Raw genomic sequence first — 21079 nt, 5'->3', positions numbered from 1 at the left:
TGTCAAGCCACGCTTCGCCGTGTCGACGCTACTGAGACCGCGCGGGAAAAAATCGCCGCTCACAAAGCACGACAAATGAAAATGGAAGCACACCCTTCCACAGCATACCCGCCCCATCTAGTGACCAATACTCAAACTACAGTCCGTGCAGCGTCTCCCAGACAAGCGGGAGCCATAAGAACACACAAAGGAAGGAAGGGGAAGAACGAGAACCCGCACCCGTAAAATTACGGGCGGCGGACTTTCATGCAGGCCGCGCACGCCCGTATTTTTACGGGCGTCGGCGCCTAAGTGTTAATGATGCCAGTGTCAACGTAAGATGCAGATGGTGTTCCTTTATTAGTGTATAGGAAAACATCAACTTTCAACATTTAAATCATCAACATGCATGCTGTTTTCGTATAAGCTAAACAATCTTTTGTTGTAACAAAGCAGTCGTCTGTTACGTCATGCATTGGCATATCTTCACAGTATTAATTGTACTGAGATCAAATGGAAGTGGGTAATATGGAGAAAATCTATTAAGGTACAGTAATATGAAATAATATCAGTGAAGAAATGCTCAGAAATCCTGAACTCTCATGTAATAAAAGTGTTGTGACCGACGAAAATTTGTTAGATTGGGACTCCGAGCCGATGTCCTGCTATTCGTGAGCAGTTGCCACAAAAATTAAGTTATCTGAGCATGCCACCAGCCCTGACTCAAGTTTTATTTTTCTCTTGTTTCTGAGCTTTACATCACTGATATTTGATGCAATAGCATGTATGTTGATAACATAACCGTTAATTTTATTCTGTGCCAGTACACTTAACTCAGTCTATATATATTTCTGTTGCAGCAGGGCAAGTCACGACTTCCATCATATGTGATACTCGAGTGTTACTGTTCTGAAATCACATGTGGTTTATGAAAAAACACTTTTCATAAAAGTAATAGATTAAAAACTGATGACAATTAAAGTTTTAGTCAGGCTCGGTTATGTGCTCAGATAGACTGACGGTTTAGCCAACTGCTCGTGAAAGGCAGGAAATTAAATTTTGAGTTCCTATTTGACAAGGAGAGGTGCCCACGGGCGGGATCGACTTTTTGAAACTGTCTATAAGGTGATGTAGGTCACAGTTCCAGGTATTTCACCCTGCAGCCATTCACTCCCGTGGGTCCTCATTTACAAGTAATCAATGAAGAAAAAAAAAGTTATAATTTTACCCGATGTTCTAGAGCTTTATAATAGGCAGTTCTACTGTGGGAGGCATTGTAGCATAGTGGTTAGCATATGAGTATAACACACAGAAAGTTGTGAGCTCAGATCTTGTCAGGTGCTTCAAAAATTTTTATTTTTGTTCAGTTTATTGCTTAGTATGTAACTTCTTTTAAATTTTTAGTCTTTTGTCACATTGCTTTATCATCATATTAACTTTTTCCTTTGCTCTTAATTTTTTTTCCTAGCTCTGTGTTATCTTTTGGAACCACTGTTTCATTTGGAACGAGCAGTGATTTTAATTATTTTAATTTTTCTATCACATTTGAAAATGTGGGTCTGTTGGTTAGAAAACAACATACAAAATAACAACAATATTTGAACCCCAGTCTTCTACACATTGTGCTCGTATCTTAACCACTGCACTACACCACCTCCAAAAGTAGGACTGTCTGTTTCAGTGATCAAGCACATCACGCAAAATTACAAAAAAAAATTTTCATCAATTAATAAAAAACGAGGGCCGGCTGGGATGAATGGCTGTAGGATGTGATACCTCTGACTCTTAACCTACTTCACAGTATAGACGGTTTCAAAAACTCGATCCCACCACTGCAGACCTCTCTTCGTAGACAAACTTTCATTAGTCACTATATATTCATGCCTTCAGTAAGTTATTAAGATAACAAAAAAGAAATTCTACAAATTTGCTGGTTTATTTGCCATTTAGAAGAAACAGTCCTAGCTTTCCAAAACCCCAACTCTGTTTCAGGTTCATTGATGATGTCATCACGATCTGAACGCAGCACCGAGACACTTTCTCTCCTACTTGCTCATCTGTTCACCTCTGCACAGAGTGATATCTTACTGGATGTTGACCTCCATCTCTGTGACCAAATTGAACCCACTAACCACCAAAAGTACCTGCACCTTGACAGCCATCACCCCTTTCACACCCAATCAGCTCGGCCAACTACAGACGGAAGTCCCTCGGCCAGTATGCCGAACATCTCGCATAGACCTTCACAGACGGGCACCGACCCAAAACACAGTTGGCTAACTGATTTCCCACACTACATCCTCACACGCCACTAATCCTCACGCCACCACCGGGAACTGGCTGCGAAGGAGAACTCCCCCGTCATCTGGTACTGTCCCGGACCGGAGGGACCGAACCACGTCCTTTGCCACGGTTTCAACTGTGTGTCATTGTGCCCGGAAATGGGGGACGTCCTACCCACAGTCCTACCACCTGATCTTCTCGACATCCCGGTCCACACTTACGCAACTCCCACTCCCGACCACTCGCCACACGGGTCACGTGCTCGTGGGAGGTTCGGGTGTGAGACCTGTCCGATTCTCCTACTCGGCACGTCCTACTCGAGTCCCGTCACGGGGTTATCCTGTCCTGTCAGAGTCGGGGCCTCCTGTGAAACCGACTGTATTGTATACCATTTCTGCACAGCATTTTATGTGGGTGTGACCACCGACCAGATGTCGAGCAGAATGAATGTGACCGTAAAATAGTGGACGAGAGCAGGTGTGACCACCCAGTGGCAAAACACACTGCTTCACAGCCTGTGCCATGTGGATGCTTCCAGCCAGGTACCAGCTTCACCGATCTACACGGACGGGAGTTATCCTTTGGCACATTGTCCGTTCCCGTCAGCCTCCCAGTCTCGATCTTTGCTAACCAATTGCACCTACATTGTATTGCCGAGTCTCCCATTACTCTGTTCTAGCTCCCCCTCTCAATCCACTCCCTCGTGTCGTCATTGTGCTCTGCACGAACTAAGTGGGTCCACTGCCCCTGTGTCACATTCGTATCCCACCAACTGGCTGCCTCCCTATGACCCGTCACCGCCTTTCCTGAACCTACCCTTCTGCTCCTCACATCTTTTTTCCCCTCACCCTTTCCATCTGACACTACTCCCCATCCCAGTCTACCGGCTGAGCTGCAGGACCGGCATTATGTATGCTGTGTGCAGTGTAAAGAGAGAGAGAGAGAGAGAGAGAGAGAGTGTGTGTGTGTGTGTGTGTGTGTGTGTCCCCTCCAGTTGAAAAAAAGCATTCATCCAAAAACTAGTGATGCTTTCATTACACTGAAAGAAGTCCTGGAATAGTGATATGCAGATATACAGATTGTGGTAGTACCGTGTACGGAAGGCACAAAAGGGTAGTGCATTGGCGGACTGTCATTTGTACTCAGGTGGTGCATGTGGGGAGGTTTCCAATGCAGTTATGCACACACAACAGGAATTAACTGACTTTGAACGTGGAATGGTAATTGGAGCTAGACACGTGGGACATTCTGTTTTGAAAATTGTTAAGGGAATTCAATATTCTGACATCCGCAGTGTCAAGAGCGTGCTGAGAATACAAAATTTCAGTCATTAACTCTCACCACGGACAGTGCAGTAGCCGACAGCCTTCACTCGATGACAGAGAGCAGCGGCATTTGTGCAGAGTTGTCGGTGCTAACAGACGAGCAACCGTGCGTAAAATAGCTGCAGAAATCAACGTGGGACGAATAACGAATGTATCCGTTAGGACATTGCTGCCGAATTTGACGTCATCACCCACAGAGCCTCTCCTGGCCTCGTGACAGTATCGGTTGGACCCTGGACAACTGGAAATCTGTAGTCAGGTTAGACGAGTCCCAATTTCAGTCGGTAAGAGCCGACAGTAGGGTTACAGTGTGGAGCAGACCCTACGAGGCTGTCGACCCGAGTTATCGACGAGGCACTGTGCAGACGTAGAGCCGGCGTGGCTCAGTATTTCTGCAGGGGACATCCGATGACTCGTTAAATCCGTGCCACATTGAGTCGCTGCACTGAGCTGGGCGAAAGGAAGTCTGACACCGTATTAGGAGGTACCCCACGACTTCAGTCACCTCAGTGTATCTCTAGAACTTTCTGTACCTGACTTGTAACAGAAATGGTTGAAATCAATCTGCCACTTTTGTGCACGTTTGTTTGGTTTAAGCCATATTTCTTGACCGAGCAAGGTGGCGCAGTGACTAGCACACTGGACTCGCATTCGGGAGGACGACGGTTCAATCCCGCGTCCGGCCATCCTGATTTAGGTTTTCCGTGATTTCCCTAAATCGATCCAGGCAAACGCCGGGATGGTTCCTTTGGAAGGGCACGGCCGACTTCCTTCCCCGTCCTTCCCTAATCCGATGAAACCAATGACCTCGCTGTCTGGTCTCCTCCCCCAAAAAATCCAATCCAATCCATATTTCTTGCTCCACTGTCGTTGATTTCCTTCAGTAATTTCTGTTAGTTAGTTTTAATGATATATGTTAACTGTAATTTAATGATTGCATGTTGCAGGGACAATTGTGTGTGACAAAGACTTGCCCTTGTGGCTTTGTGAAGTAAAATATATCTGCTTAAAATATTTTCACTGTCTTTTTGTAGTCTTCGCGGTAAGAGTTATCTACGGTCTTGCACATAGTGTCCCATGTCTATAGTATCGGGTGTTGTATCGTGAGGGATCGTGTCTAACATTTATTGTTCTGTATTCAAGTTGTACCGTGTATGATCCTACCAGTACATAGGGTGGTATGAAATGCTGGAAAAAATGTTTCATTATAATTAAAAATGCCAAATGAAGTTACAACAAATTGAAATGTGTATCTTTCTAACAAGGAGTTTTCACCAGTGGACAAATATTTGTTGTTGTTGTTTCTATTATTATTATTATTATTATTATTATTATTATTGTAGTAGTAGTAGTAGTAGTAGTAGTAGTTGTTTTATATAATGTCCACAGTGTGCAATATACATGCTTTGCCACCTTTGATACACATAATCAGTAAAAAATCTTATAGGAGTAATCATTTGTCTCCCAAGTGTTATTATAGTTTCTTTTATTAACTGCAATATCTCTCTGCATCTTTGATCTGAAACCACCTCCAATTGTTCCAGGAGGCAGCCACCAGAGGGCATACTTCAGCTATTACACGGTAAAAGCTTCATTATTCCTGTGTGAAAAAAAAAAGAAAAAAAAACCATGGCCGTGTTCTTCCACATACCTCCCAAACCCAAACTTCTGCTACTTCTCTAGTGGCGATGTTATCGAAAGTTTGTTGAACTATCTTCCGTCCTTTAGATGTAGACTTTACATGTAACTTTTTTGTGTGTAGAAAATAAATATTTAATAATGGCAAACATTCTTATTTAATGTTGTCCATTAACACATTGGAGACTGGCCACTTAGTAGAGTATAGGGCCTAAAAGTTGGCCATTTGTACCATTATTTGAAGCATTATCAACGCACATGTAATTGGTGTATCTTGAAGAGTAATACGTACTAAAAAGGGTCAAACTTCAAGATTTATTTTTCATATTTACTTTCGTTCTTTGATGAATTACAAATTTTGAAATAATGATGACAGAAAGTGTTGTTATCCTCCCAGGACAAAAATGTGAGGTGAGTTACGGAGCCAACTGTGAAACCTAATGAGTGCGCATATGAAACTACATCAGTGTGATCGTTTGTTACTTTCGAGGTAAATTAAGTCAACCAGTCGAGGGGCAGGTCACGAGATGTCCGTACATTGTTCTCATACACAGTGAGTCCAGTTTTCGGGTGATAGATGGCTCGTATATTGAGAAAGTTGTAATCTGACCTGTACTCGAGCGTCTTCTTTTGAACACGGCATTGTGGCCCGGGCTGGGTTGGGCTCGGTCTACGACGTGTTAAGAATGTGAGTAATAATTGGTAGTATTCGAGAGTATTTCCGTCCTACACACAGCTGAACAATGTACTTAGACAGACAGTGTTCTTATCGTGAAGTTAACATCTTGAGCTAAGCTTTAAACTCTGACAATGAGCCCATCGTCTCTCAAAGTTGTTGAACTATGCGTAGGACAAAAATACACTGTACTGCTAGCAGTTATTACTGTAAACATTTTAATATCACCATTAACTTTCTTCTTGGTAAGTGTAGCTCTATTTTTATGTGATCCATTGCTTTCTCCTCCATTTCACTGTGTTTGCAATTTCCTTTCCAGTCACCCTGGAGCCGTATCTTGGTTTTCCCTTTCCTATTACGTATTCATAAATAATGATCTGTAGTCTCATTTCCCCTTAAAATAATGAAATCTACTTTTTGTCTCTCGCTTTCTTCACTGCAGTAATTAGCAGTGGTGTGGGAGGAGGGGGGGGGGGGGGGATGGAGGCCTGGCTGTCGCCTAGATAAAATGTTCACTCGCCTTTAGATGATATTCTGCAGCACTTACCTTCCCTGAAGCAACGAGTACAGCTGCTTACCAAGTGAAGTGTAGCCACACTACTAAATGTAACAACAGGACACATACAGTGTTTGTTTTGGGCTTGCCTAACTATCAAATGAAAGTAAGTCATAGGATGAAATCTGTGTTGTATTGTCACTGTTGATTACATATGTGACTATCACGTCCATACTGTATGAATTTATAAGATCACTCTTGGGAGCCATTGTAGGTATTCACCCAGACATGCTACCAAAAAGTCTGCAGATTGAACACGCACTCAGTACTTTGAAAAATACACTTTGGACTGTCAGTTCTAAGTTACAGTTTTATGGAAAGTATAGGATGCCACTCACCATACAGTGAAGATGTTGAGTCGCAGAGAGGCAGAATGAAACGACTGCTGAACAAGTGTTTGTTTGCCCAAAAGGCCTTCTGCCTAAGTAGGCAAAACTTCTTTGTACAATTAGGAAACTAAGTTTTAACTCCTAGCCCCTAACCCACTAACCGACTACACTGCCTGACAGTGAAGGACCCAGAAGGGGAGGAGAAAATGAAAAGAAATGTCAACAGTGGAGAGGGTACGTGATGTTATTTCGGTGAATATGAAACAGAGTTAAATTTACGAACCACTCGGCAGTGTGATTCGACTTATCAGTACGACGTTACGCCGCCTCTGGCCCGGATACGGCACATATTCGGTCGGGAAGGGTGTCACGGACCCACCGTATCCCCTCCCACGTCAGCCCGGCCCACGATTGCGGTAGCCGGCCGTCGTTATCCCAGATAGTGGCACCGAGGCAGAGTTCACGTGTGACGTATCCCTCGGATTTCTATCGGGGACAGAGCTGGGGATACGGGTGCTCACAGTTGTATCTCAACTTCTCGGAAACGGTCCATACAGAAATGTGCCGCACGTGGACGTGTAGTGCCGTGCCGGAAAATGGCACCGTGATACTTTCAAATGTTGTCTGAATTGTTACAATCTGTGGCCTGCAATTGTATACCGTTTCCCTCCCTACTGTGATGCTGGGAGTAACACTGCCATGCCTCTCCGAAGTAGTGTAAATAGAGGATTTCTCCTGAGGCTGCCACCGTGGTCGTCTGGGGTAGTACGAATTGGCAATTCGTCACAGAATGCAGTGTGATGCCGTTCGTTGGGGATCTGTGCTTCCCAGTCTAATACACTAATTTGTGCTTCCCAGTCTCGGCACCACTCCGAATGCAGCCTACTTACGGGAAGGTAATACCCGAGTCCAGCCGCCATTGCTGCCTGGCCGAGAGTGTACGACAACCACAAAATGTTGCAGGTGATCCGTAATTTGTTTGCCGACAGGAGGTGTAGGTGTGAAGGGTGGCAGTATCCTCGGTGCGCGAAATGGCGATCCTCCCGTGCTGTGGTCGGATGCTTTCGCCCGGAACCTTGACAGCGAGAGCGCCTGCTCTCGAATTCCCGCGGAGCCCGACATTGGCCGACTGTAACGCCTAAATGTTCCGCAGATCTGGATACTGACCAGCTGGCCAAATGGAGACCGACAGCGAGACCCTTTCAAATTCTGTCGGGTACCGATAACCTGGTGTCACACTAGTTCGTGGCAGCTCGAAATGGAATGCGGACGGTTTGTCAGTATGCCACCTCCGGTGTTACATTTTCTGTGTGTGATCTGTAACCCTTCAGTGTCAGATGTCAGTAGATTTATGTAGTAAATTTCTGTCGGTCACCTTTCTTGATGTTTGCTGAGGTGGCCCTGAAAAGACAGTTCCACCAAACCACGTTACAGCAGTCTTCACTGTGCTTGTCGTGCACGTACGGATGCCAAAAGAGACTGTTAATTGTCTTCCGAGCCAGGTTTTTTCCCTCCTTGTCTTCTAAAGGCATTCAAACCGTGACACCGAGGAACGATCGGCACCACTCGGCAGTTGGAGACTTGTACTCACCGTCCCACCTTGTAGACATGACGGGTTCGAGACGTTCTTCCGTCAGTATCTCCCGCAGTGCAATGTCCCGACACTTACTAACTTCAGAATGTCTCGAACATCTTTTGTCATCACAGAAGACTGGAAGAGGTATATGTCATCCTAAAAATGTCACGACATAGAAGGGCGAAGGGCGAATCAGAAAGTTCCTTTTTTTTTAGCCACATTACAGCTGTAAATGGAAAGTCAGTATATCCATTGCCAGCATTGGACCTTTCTCAGTTTGTGCCGGCCTTATCTGCCGGTAGCTCTGCCACGTGGCGGTGCTGTCATTTGTTAAAGATGGCAGATGTGCTTCACACGTCCACAGCATTAAAACGACAAAGTGTGCTTCGTTTTCTATGGAGCGAGGGACAGACACCTGTCAGGCTGGATGGGAAAATGCAACCCACACGTGGGGAAAACTGTCCCACTTTGAGAACTTTGAAGCGGTGGAGTTGTGAGTCCGAAAAAGGCCGCGAAGCCTCGCACGGTGACGAGCGTTCGGGGAGGCCGTGTTCGTCGCTGACAGATGACGACACTTCCTGCGTGGATGCAATAGTGAAAGCAAATCGGTGTGTGCGTGTCACAACTGTTTCCTGTGAGCCTGGCATATCGTACGGGAATGATTATGACAATGTTCACGGGTCTTCAGGGTACCAGAACGTTTTGTGTCGGTGGGTGCCTAAGCAGTCGGACTACACGATGAAAGGCGAGCGAATGGTGTCTTCACTGAATCGTCTGGAACGGTACTCCGAGGATGGTGAAGGTTTCCTGGACTGCATTGTTACTGGTGATGAAATGTGGATACTGTATTTCACACCAGAGTCCGAGCAGCGGAGCACAGTGTGGAAATATCCGGATTTGCCTGTTACATAAAAAATTCCATATTTCGTGAAAATGATGTTAACGGCCTTCTGGGATAGCCGTGGACCGTTCCTTCTGGATTTCGTGCCAACTGGTGCAACCGTCAATGCCGACAGTTACTGTTCCACACCGTCACGTCCGAGTGCTGCCACCGGAGAAAGCGCCGAGGGATTCTCGATGTGGACGACGTGACTGTGCTCCGCGACAAAGTGAGACCACACGTGGGAATCAGAACTGCCGAAAAGCTCCGGGCGTTTCACTGGGAGATTCTGGACCGCCCACCTTACAGTCCAGACCTCGCCCATAGTGATTTCCAAATTTTCGGACTTCCGAAGAAGTTCCCGACAGGACAGCAATCACAAGTAACGGTAAAGCCGAGACGGCAATCCGACAGTGGTGCCGTAGTCAGCTGCTGAATTTTGCTGTAGGGGAATCGCAGATTTAATGGTGTGACGGGGACAAATGCATTAACCGATGTGGGATCTGTTTGGAAAGTTTGTGTAAGGTATGTAGAATGGGGTGTATATTTGTCATCACCTGTATGTACGTTAGTTTTGCTAATCAAAAATAGTTTCTGATTTGTCTGTGTATTTCAGTTTCCATGAAATTTCAGTGTGTAATGCTGTTCATGTCCATTACGTACCTTACTGTGCCTGGGAATGACACTACACATTGACAACACTCTTGCACTCTGGTGACCGTTCTAAGTGTCACAAAGAATTGAAACTCCTAATCGTTTAAAAATCCACCGATGCTTCTTACGTGTGCAAAGTCACAGTCACATCCGACCACGTCTTTCAGGTACTTAACCTGCTTAAAAATTAAAAGAATATAAAAATCAATCCGTGTAAGTTCATTTATTAGTGTACATCTGAACTGTAGAAAATAGTCTCTAATACGGGATCTGTCCTAAAACCTTCCCTGATCGGCAGTCGTTGTCTGACAGATTTCTCAGGCATAGACACTGTTTTCCCTGTGGAAATCAATTGCACCAATCACTGTAACTTAACGGAGCCCACATTACCGTAGTCACTCACACCGACACAGTGGAATTCTCGAAAACCACTCCGTTTGGGGATTGCCGGTCTCATTTGCACCCTGTCCACACGTACGCCACATTGTCTCGCCTGGATGTCGGCACGCCGACTCGTGGTCGAATTCCTCGTGACGTTCTCGGTCTTCTCAGTTTCCGTGGCTGCAGTAGTGTCACAGGTGCTCCAGCTCAACTCGTTGCTCAGTGTAGTGTGCGACCCGGCATCCCCAGTGCCTGTAGACTGTTCACCCACTGCACGGTCCCACAGTGTGTGCTCCAGAGTGCCCACACTGCCACTGGTGTAACTGTCATTCATGTGGCTTTTGATATTGTACTGATTTGGCATGTAGTCCGTGACTGATCCATTTCATGTTTCACTCTGCTTGACGGATGGAAAACACTGAAAAAAAAACTCGTTTTTAGTCTCTCCCTGATCTTAGGGACAAATCTGTGTGTTCTCCTTCCTGTGTTGGTTTTCCATTCATTTTGCCATCTGTTATTAACTTTTTCATGTTGGCCTTAGTTCCGTGTATCCTCTGTACAGTTTCTGACAGAATGAAAAGTGTGATACACAAGGACAGAACTTTGAAACAAATTGACAAATTTATTGAAATGTAGATTGAAAACGAGGAAAAATATCCACCATTACGTATCATAAATGCCCTTCACCTGGTTTTCTATAGAACGCCGTATGGGTGGTCACCGTTCCGTTCCGTACATTTCTGACAAACAAAAGCTCCCACTACGCGATCCAATGTGTTCGGTGGGATCTCCTCGACAGCTGTACGTACCCTTTTGTCGAATTCGGCCACGGTACGAGTACGGGTTACGTACACTTGACTGTGCTAGTACCCCCACGAGATGTCGGGGGCGGTGAAATTGGGCTACTGTGCTGGCCAATGAATGTCTCCAAATTGGGGAAACCAGTTGACTAGGAGAATGATGCCGCAAGACGTTCACAGAGTGGCAGGTCGTACGAACTGTTGCCGCCTCCTGTCGGAAGGGCGTGTCACGATCTCTGGTAACCTTTACTGCACGACCGTGAAGATACTCGAAAGAAAAGAACTGGACGGATTGTGTCAAATGAAGCCGAGCCACGCCACACCACAGGGGGGACACGTTCTCAACGAAGGCGTTCCTCGTGCACACTCCAGCTGCCTCGGTTACGTGGTGCCTCTATTTCTGTTTATTTGTACCACTTTGTACACAAAAATGGAGCTCATCTGAAATCGGTAGTTTCGCAGTTTCGGGCCACCCGCCAAAGGTTCCAGGTAGAGGTTAGTCGGGCAAGTTCATCTCGTACACTTAGTTTCAGTACGACCTGCTATTTTTACGGGTGGAAGTGCAGGTTGTCACTGGCGGGGCAGTGCAGGGAACGATCTGGCTCCGTTGGCGCCGAGGCACGCCTGGCGTCAGTACGGTGAGGACTCGGGGTGAGTGCTCGACGCACCTCACGACTTGCGTGTTCTCCGTTGCCGTGGACTTTACTCCTCCGCACAAAATGCAGTAGTGCCGAGTAGCTGCACCCACTGTACATTTACCCGATTATCCAGAATTTTATCGTGTCATTTCGACTCGAAATGGCAATAAGACTCACCGACGTGACGAGACTCGTTACGTCCGAAATACACCTCGGCGGCAAGTGCTCGGAGCTGCGTACTCTGCGAGGCTGTAATTACAAATGGCCGTCCTGCCTCAGTGCATCTCACGCGTACTTATTTCGGGCATGCGCAATAGCGACTGCGTGCTGCCTGATTAGAATTGTGCTGTTCATTCTGTCACACCCTGTACTTCCTTTTGAATGTCCTTCTGTACCCATATAGAGCACCAAAATCTGTAACTCCCAAAACTGTCTCTGTTTCACCGAAACAGTACCACCGTCCCGACTTCGACCGGCCCGTCGGTCTCGGAGATCGGCGGCGTCGGACGTGACGCCCCCGACTCGACCCACCTCGGCTCGGCACCGGACGCGGTACCGGTGACGGGCGACACTACTGCTCCGGCCTCGACGTCCGGTGGCAATTCTGACAGTGGTAACGGCGCAACCGATACTTGTAGAGGGGGAACCGTCACGGGCAGTGTCGAAAATGGTTCGGGAGAGGAGCGGCACTGTGGCGGTGCCGGCTCGCCCGGTACTGCCCACGTGAAGCCGCCATTTTCCTATGCGGAGCTCATCGCGAAAGCCATAACCCATTCGCCTCACAGGTTGGTACTACTGCTACAGTTGCTAAATTCTTTTGCTAAAATATGCTACAACATCCTCAATACGTGCCACCACAGATTGGCATTACCCGTGGTATCTTATACGTATTACAGCTCCGTCCATTACCGTGCGAGTTACTCCCGGATGCCTTAACACGAGTGCTGTCATCTTGTCCCTACTTCCTGCCAGTATTTTCCACATTTCTCTCTCCGCTGATTCTGTGGAGAAATTCTTTGCTTCTCGTCTTACCCTTCCACATAATTTTGAACGTATTTCTATAGCTCTGTGTTCCAATTGCATCCATTCTCTTATTCTATTTCACAAAGTCCGCGAATCAGCTCCTTGCTTGATGTGCTCCAAACATACGTTCTCAGAAATTTCTACCTCAGATTATAGCACGTGTTTGATCGTATCGGACTTCTTTTGACCACGATTGCACATTTTGCTTCTGCTAGCCCGCTTTTTATATCCTCCTTTCTCTCTCGTATCTTTTTTCATTTCTAGTTTTAGCAGAGTTGCTTCAATTCGTCTAAACTGTGGTCCCCAACTTTGACGTTAAATTTATCGCTGTTTTCACATTTCGTACTCCTCGTTCCTTTCTGCCTGCCTCATATTTGTATATTTAGGCCTAACCGTATGATTCTTTTCGTACACCGTCCCATCGACTGCCATTTTCACCAATTATCTGTGTCACAATATGTACCCGACTATTCCAGCTCTCCATTTCTTTCCGTCCTTCAGCAGGCATTCTTTCCTCGATTTTTTGAGGGCTTGGTCAATGCACCTGTTCATCAGCACTCCCTGTAATACACTGTTCTTCATGTTTCACACCCATATAGCTCACATCTCCAAGATTAAGAATTTATTAAACTATTTCTGCTATATGTTGGCAGGTGTTATCTTTTACAGCAGGTCCTCTTGCTGGAAGAGTTACTTTGGCACTTCTTGCGGTAATAGTTCTTTTCCTATGTATATATATTGAAATAATACTGCTTCTGAAGTTCATTCACAATCACTGACAAATGTCTCCGTTACTAGCTATTTTGAACATTTTTGTGAAAGCAGTATACGAGAGAACTGTGGAACGTCTCGGTTCACATGACTTGTGCTCAGAATTGCAGTTTGCCTTCAGGAAAGGAGTATGCTCAAAAGATAACATATTCTTCTTTTGTTTGTAAGGCCCAAGCAGGACTACGGTAGGTTGCAAAGAGTATGAGGCTTGTCGAGAAAGTGAGAGCACTCGTGCTCTAACAAACAATGGAAAATCCAAATTGGAATAACGATAATATTAAGAAAAGGATAGATTGCTTCTCACCGTGTAGTGGAAATGTTGAGTCACAGACAGGCACAACATAAGCTTCCGGCCAAAAAGCATTCTTAGACATTACACACACAGACACCCACAAATGCAAGTCTCACACACATGACGACTGTCTCTGGCTACTGAGACCAGACTTAACCTCAGCAGCCAAAGACAGTGGTCATGTGTGTGAGACTTGCATTTGTGGGTGTCTGTGTGTGTAATGTCTAAGAATGCTTTTTGGCCGGAAGCTTATTTGTTTAGTAGTCTTTTTGTTGTGCCTGTCTGTGACTCAACATTTCCACTACATAGCAAGCAGCAATCTACCCGTCGCCGTTCTCCTGGTGCACCCGACGCGTTTAAGTGCGGCATCTGGGTTTTCCCTAAAGTGCTAAGGATGTGGTGGTGCATACCGTGCCACTGGCCTTTTAACCTCTAGGAACGAGTTTAGGCGCACCGAGTCACAGCTACCTGAGCGCGACAGACGTGTAAACACGCAGACCTGTCTTTCCGCACTGCTCTACCGGTAGCTGTTCGGCGGTCTGACTGTATAGTTCGAGAGTGCATATACGTTTGTTGCAGTGTTTTCGCTTTGCAGAATTAGACTTCACTTTCCGTGTTTTCGTCAATTTTCTTGTTTTCTACGGGAGAAATGTCACTTCGCCGTGGTTGCACAGATTGAGAGATCCTGGATGTGCTCACAAGGAGCGACAGTGATTGCGAATTATCTGACGTTTCTAGCAGTGACGAGTCTTCGACAGAATCTCTGAGCTGTAGTCCTCGGCTTTTTACGTCGGAAGGGAGAGCAAGAATTACAGTCACCGGTTCCTCTCAAACTGAGGAATCAGAAAGTAGCAATGAAACAGTTTGGAAAAGAGCGCGCTTAAACTATTACTTTGATGACACGAGTTCAGGACACAAATGTCAACTAGATACTGACCCAAGCATTCTTTCATTTTTTGTGATATTTATGTCTGAAGATCTGTTGCAATTTATTGCAGGCAAAACAAATCATTTTTACGTTTACACCACAGAATCTGTGAATTCTCGACTGACAAAGTGGAAGGACACTGGATTTGAGAAAACGTATTGTTTTGTTGCTATTTGCCTTCTAATAGTCCAAGTTAAGAATTTAAAATTAAGTGATTATCGGTCCAGAGATACACTTTTGAACACACCACTTTTCAGCGAAATTATGTCCCGGGACCATTTTTGTCTACTTCTGAGAACGCTACACTTCAGTGATAACTCTGCTAGTACTGGAGGTGACAGTCTATTTAAAATTAGGATGATTGTTGACAAAGTAATTCATTTCGTCCACATCGCAGGTTGTGTTCCAAAAATAAACAGCATAGAGACAGAAGTGATCCCCTAGGCTGTGGCTAAGCCATGTCTCTGCAATATCCTTTCTTTCCGGAGTGCTAGTTCTGCAAGGTTTGCAGGAGAGCTTCTGTAAAGTTTGGAAGGTAGGAGACGAGGTACTGGTAGAAGTAAAAGCTCTGAGGATAGGGTGTGAGTCGTGCTCGGGTAGCTCAGACGGTAGAGCATTTGCCCGCAAAAAGCAAAGGTCCCGAGTTTGAGTCTCAGCCCGGCAGACAGTTTTAATCTGCCAGGAAGTTTCTTACCAGTGCACACTTCGTTGCAGAGTGAAAATGTCATTCTGGTAACTCTGGCATTACTTAGCACCATTTTAGATACATGGTTTTTATATGTTTATGTGTCTTTTTTTGTATATATGTTTTTTATGTTTTTATTGGTTTAATATACTTTCCAATCAAGGACTAGGACTTCAGTTGGGTTCTGTTATCTCATTGTGGATGTAACCAAGTAGTTCAATTTCCTCAGCTGTAAGTATTTTTAAGTGTATCTTATTTCTCCTGAGTGTAATTGTTAATATTCTCTGTCTCTTGTACTGGATTGTTATTTAACACCGAGCTCCATTTTGTTACTGCAATTTCCGAGGTCTAGTCCGCGTGTCATTTAATTTCGTGTCTACCACTAGACGTCACAATCTTCGACCTGCGACAGGGTGGCATGTGCTCGGCTCCACAGAATTCAGTGTGTGGCCAGTGGTGTAATGTGCAGTTCTATTTGACACCTGCAAATATATTTTAGTACGTTGATGACTCCCGAGGATTGTGCGTCTTTTAATTTTTCGTTTCCCCCAAGGATTTTGACTACGGTTTTATCCTATCATACGTGGACTGTCACGTGCTGTCCGGGCTCGTCTTTTGACTGAGTTGTGGAGATATTTTCCGATCACACACGGTATGGATCGGATACCCATCTGCCATTTCATCCGAGGTTTTACCGACGAGTGACACATTTTTATGTGCACTTGCACCTTGGGAGTGGTGCAACACGAAATATTAGTTTTGTGAGTACATTGCTTTACTGTCTACTTTGTTCGGCACGTGACGTTGTGACTATTAGCGCTTTTACTTATGTAGTTTGATTCTGTATGCAGACATGACCTGAAGATTTACCTCCAGACTACGACACTGTTCATCACACAATAAACAGCTATTGCGGATTTGTACTTCACTCAGTTTAATGTAGACTATTTTACCATCTCTGATTTTAAATTATTTGATTGTCCTTCTCATTATGTACAACTTCTTTAGCTGTGGTTGCCTGACCTATAAGGTTTTTCTTTTTTTCTTGTTTTATCGATCAACCCAATTTTCAACTTCCTTCTGTAGCACACATCTCAGATGGTTCAGTTCTCTTCTTTTTTTGATTTTCCCAAGGTCCATTATTCACTTCTGTACACTGCAGTCCTCCAGCTGCCTCCTGTGGCCGAGGTCACTGACACACACTTCTGCAGTGGTGCTCGACCGGACGGTAAGCCGGTTAGAATCCTGGTGTTGGAAAAAATTTTCACTAGCAGTAATTGACCAGCAGGAGTAGGAGAGGTAGTGGCATACAGTTCTCGATCACCGTACTTTGTGCTAATGCCATTGTTTAAATAGCAAACCTCTGCACTGTGTCTGTGAAGTGAAGGCCTGTGACACTGTCGGCAGTGATCCATCTGTCGAACGGGAACGCTATTTGCAAGGAGTGGGCTGTTCGCCAGCAACGAGTCTGCTTCTTATGTCTTCGGGTTGGGGTTGTCCATCGTGCATTATTTTGCTTTCAAGGTAGGAGTATTTCATAACAACTGGGCCCCAAAATTCTAAATGAACAAAATAAGGCAACAGAGTATTGAGAGATGTGATTCTCGTGAGCTTCAAAGCAGAAAAACCTATAAACTAACCCCGTATTTTTTCCAATTGTAGAAATTCGAGAGAGGTACAGGGACTTGTCGGACACCCACAGTAAAGTGCCAGAAAGTGCCCTGCGACCCCAGTTCCGATTCGATACGGACTGAGCCGTGTACTTTTGTCTGTCCGGCAGGAGGGCGACGCTGTCGGAGATCAACGCCTACATCGTGAGTCGCTTTCCCTACTACGAGCACAAGAAAGGCTGGCAGAACTCGATTCGCTACAACCTCTCGCTGCACAGGTGCTTCGTCAAAGTGCCGCCGGAGGGCGGCAACAGCAGAGGCAACTACCGGAGTGGCTGTCGCAAAGGCAACTACTGGATGCTCGGTGAGTGTTCGGCCGGTACCTGGGAGACCGGTAGTCACGTGGCCACCTTCTCATTTTCTAGACTCGTCGGTGGTAAGAAAAAAAAAGTCCTCCAGTTTCCGAGTGTGTCGGGTGGTTAAAAAGCCACGAGTTTTTGACGGTGGCCTGCCAGTGCGTCCAAATATAGTCTAGCAGCTGCCAGTCACGTGACTCATTGCCACTGTAGTGCCGTTTACGGGCGTATGTCGACTCGGTGCTCATTGTGCTCGCTTTGGCTTCAGTGATTGGCTGTTGTTTTATGGTCGCAGCTCCACAGTGGTGTGTTTCTAACCGACAGTTAGCCGGAAGTTTTTGCTCGAATCGACAGAAATGGAAGCTTTTATATCGTGAACACCTTCACCAAATGGTATCGGACAGATACTCCAGTACTTCTATCCCTATGTTATTTGTTGTTTAAATTTTTGTCCTTATATACACTTATTCTCAGAATAGAAAAAAGCCCTTCTTTCACGTGACGAATGGCGTAAGTAGTTAGTGGCTCTTGTGTGTGTAATGTTACTGGAACTTTTCAGGTGGAGATGGCAACACATCGTGCCCAGAGGACGTGCGTCTGTAGACTGTAGCCACGTTTCAGACTTCGAGAAAAGGAGAATCATTGACACGAGGGACAGGGGAGCCTCGTATCGACAGACAGACAGTTGCCTGCAGCACAGTGACCGCAGAATGAGTGGTGGTGAGATGGACTCGGGACAACAGTGTGGCGACAAGAGTAGGCACGAGTCCTACACGAAGGGCTACACCCCCAGAAGATTGTAAGATCTTCCAGCCCGCTGTGACGAATAGACGGATGACGACAGCTGAAGTCTGGACAAAGGCAACAGGCAGTGCGTCACCACGAACCACCGGGAACAATTTACTGGAATCTGGCATGTGATGTCAGTTGTCGTTTACTGCCAACATCGTACTGCAGATGACAAAACGTAGCACGGTGTAGAAACAGGGAGTGGTACTGTGCAGTGTTCGGTGACGTGTGTCGCTTCCCTCTGTGGCAGACAGATTGATGTTAATGTGTCTGTAGTAACCTGGTGACAGGAACACATTCAGTAAACGCTATAGGACTGATGCTGCAGTACTTGTGTGCCTGTGGTACGTGTTGTTTTAATTTTCATTCTCGCAACCAATAACTGTTAACTCCTGTAATTATGGTTGGGGGGGGGGGGGGGGGTCTATTTTATAGGACAACAGGCCTGATTTGGTTATTGTTGAAGGGAGGACCATATTCTGCAAAATCTGGCAAGAATGGTGAGCGCTGTTGTCATATGCTTCATCACCAGGTGTATTGCAGCAGGATACTGCAAGACCACACACCGCAGTTCTCACCACGGGCACCTCGAGGAATGTACATATCCCAGATTGTATTTTCCAGTTCCGTAATTTGTCACCCACAGAGCACATTTGTAACGCAGGTAAGGTTCCGTATCGATGTTGGCTACAGACATTAGTTCCGAACAGAATGAAAGTTAAATTGTCTTAATACCCATTATACGGTGAATATTTCCAGAAACTTTGACAGTTAGTGGCCCGGTCCTTCGTGGTGTAGCATATTCCATTTCTATCAGTATAATTGGTTCGTATACGAATGCGCCGTGTGTGTTCCGAAAGAACAGACACCGCACATTCGTACAATTATTTCACCTCGACGGGTAAGAATCCACCTTCTTCAATGCAGGCGCACATTACGTCTGACCTCCTGCGTGAATCTGAAAGTAGCGAGTGTGGAGGACACGGACCGGGACTGCAGACAGGTGGTGCCGGGTGGGAGGGTGGGTCAGCCGAGACAGTCCGCGCAGGTGCGATAAACACTGTGTTCGGGGTGGCGCAGTAGTTAACACAGTAGGGAGCAGGAGATCCCGGGCTCGAGTCACGGTCTTGGAGACATTTTCAGTCATCGCCACTGATTCCACATAGTCCTGATGCAACAGACGTCAGTAGTTGCTTTTGTTTCTTTTCTCCCCCCTCCGTTTCTCCTTCAATTTACACACAGTTGTTTTTATTAAATCTTCACTTCATATAGTAATTTCATTCTTCTACTATTTTAAGTTATTTGTCATTAGATTGAAGAGTTCCAGCAAAGACATCACAACACGTCATTGTCAGTTGAGAGAAATTTCAGACACGGAGAACTTCGAAGTCGTTTCCTAGAGGAGTGTGTAAGGATTGTTGCTTTTCAGCATACGTACAATTGACTTTACGCGTAACACAGAAAGTGCCGTGAAGCTTTTGCCAAAGATTGTTGTATACAGAGAATTCACAGTGCTAGAAAATTGTAGCAGAATGTTGCAAGGCCTACAGAGGATTGGCACTTGTTATGAAAAATTGCTGTCGGACCTCAGCGTAAACAGACGTATACATATTACGAATAAGTAGACTCGAAGAGTCGGTGTCGAACGATTACACTGGCGATGAACAGTTACCGAAAGCTGTTACGCTCGCTAAATACCTGGAAGTATGGGTACTGCGCGATAGAGAGTGAATGGCCGCATTAAAATAATTGCAGGTGAGGTAGATGCGAGACTGAGATTCGTCGGGATGTGCAGTCCATTCACAGAGAACGCATATTGTATGAATATCAAGAGCTCAGATGGAAACCCAGTTCTAAGCAAAGAGGGGAAAGCAGAAAGGTGGAAGGAGTATATAGAGGGTCTATACAAGGGCGATGTACTTGAGGACAATATTATGGAAATGGAAGAGGATGTAGATGAAGATGAAATGGGAGATACGATACTGCGTGAAGAGTTTGACAGAGCACTGAAAGACCTGAGTCGACACAAGGCCCCGGGAGTAGACAACATTCCATTAGAACTACTGACGGCCTTGGGAGAGCCAGTCCTGACAAAACTCTACCATCTGGTGAGCAAGATGCATGAAACAGGCGAAATACCCTCAGACTTCAAGAACAATATAATAATTCCAATCCCAAAGAAAGCAGGTGTTGACAGATGTGAAAATTACCAAACTATCAGTTTAATAAGTCACAGCTGCAAAATACCAACGCGAATTATTTACAGATGAATGGAAAAACTAGTAGAAGCCGACCTCGGGGAAGATCAGTTTGGATTCTGTAGAAATGTTGGAAAATGTTAGGCAATACTGACCCTACGACTTATCTTAGAAAATAGATTAAGGAAAGGCAAACCTACGTTTGTACCATTTGTAGACTTAGATAAAGCTTTTGACAACGTTAACTGGAATACTCTCTTTCAAATTCTAAAGGTGGCAGGGGTAAAATACAGGGAGCGAAAGGCTATTTACAATTTGTACAGAAACCAGATGGCAGTTATAAGAGTCGAGGGACATGAAAGGGAAGCAGTGGTTGGGAAGGGAGTGAGACAGGGTTGTAGCCTCGCCCCAATGTTATTCAATCTGTATATTGAGTAAGCAGTAAAGGAAACAAAAGAAAAATTCGGAGTAGGTATTAAAATCCAGGGAGATGAAATAAAAACTTTGAGGTTCGCCGATGACATTGTAATTCTGTCAGAGATGGCAAAGGACTTGGAAGAGCAGTTGAACGGACTGGACAGTGTCTTGAAAGGAGGATATAAGATGAACATCAACAAAAGTAAAACGAGGATAATGGAATGTAGTCGAATTAAGCCTGGTGATGCTGAGGGAATTAGATTAGGAAATGAGACACTTAAAGTAGTAAAGGAGT

The 21079-nt window shown here is 45.4% G+C and overlaps 1 protein-coding gene across 1 annotated transcript in view; it reads left to right on the top strand.

Moving 5' to 3' along the window:
- Window positions 1-21079, top strand: part of LOC124720210 — a 278016-nt gene that overhangs the window by 237820 nt on the left and 19117 nt on the right. Inside the window, exons 25-27 of the mRNA XM_047245533.1 lie at window positions 5132-5169; window positions 12168-12500; window positions 17195-17388. Of these exons, the coding sequence (XP_047101489.1) occupies window positions 5132-5169; window positions 12168-12500; window positions 17195-17388 (565 nt within the window). The remainder of the gene's footprint in view (window positions 1-5131; window positions 5170-12167; window positions 12501-17194; window positions 17389-21079) is intronic.

This window comes from Schistocerca piceifrons, chromosome 11, assembly GCF_021461385.2.
Source record: "Schistocerca piceifrons isolate TAMUIC-IGC-003096 chromosome 11, iqSchPice1.1, whole genome shotgun sequence".
In the NCBI taxonomy this organism is placed as follows: domain Eukaryota; kingdom Metazoa; phylum Arthropoda; class Insecta; order Orthoptera; family Acrididae; genus Schistocerca; species Schistocerca piceifrons.
The sequence above is the reverse complement of the archived record's forward strand: the minus strand, read 5'-3'. Positions and strand labels throughout refer to the sequence as shown.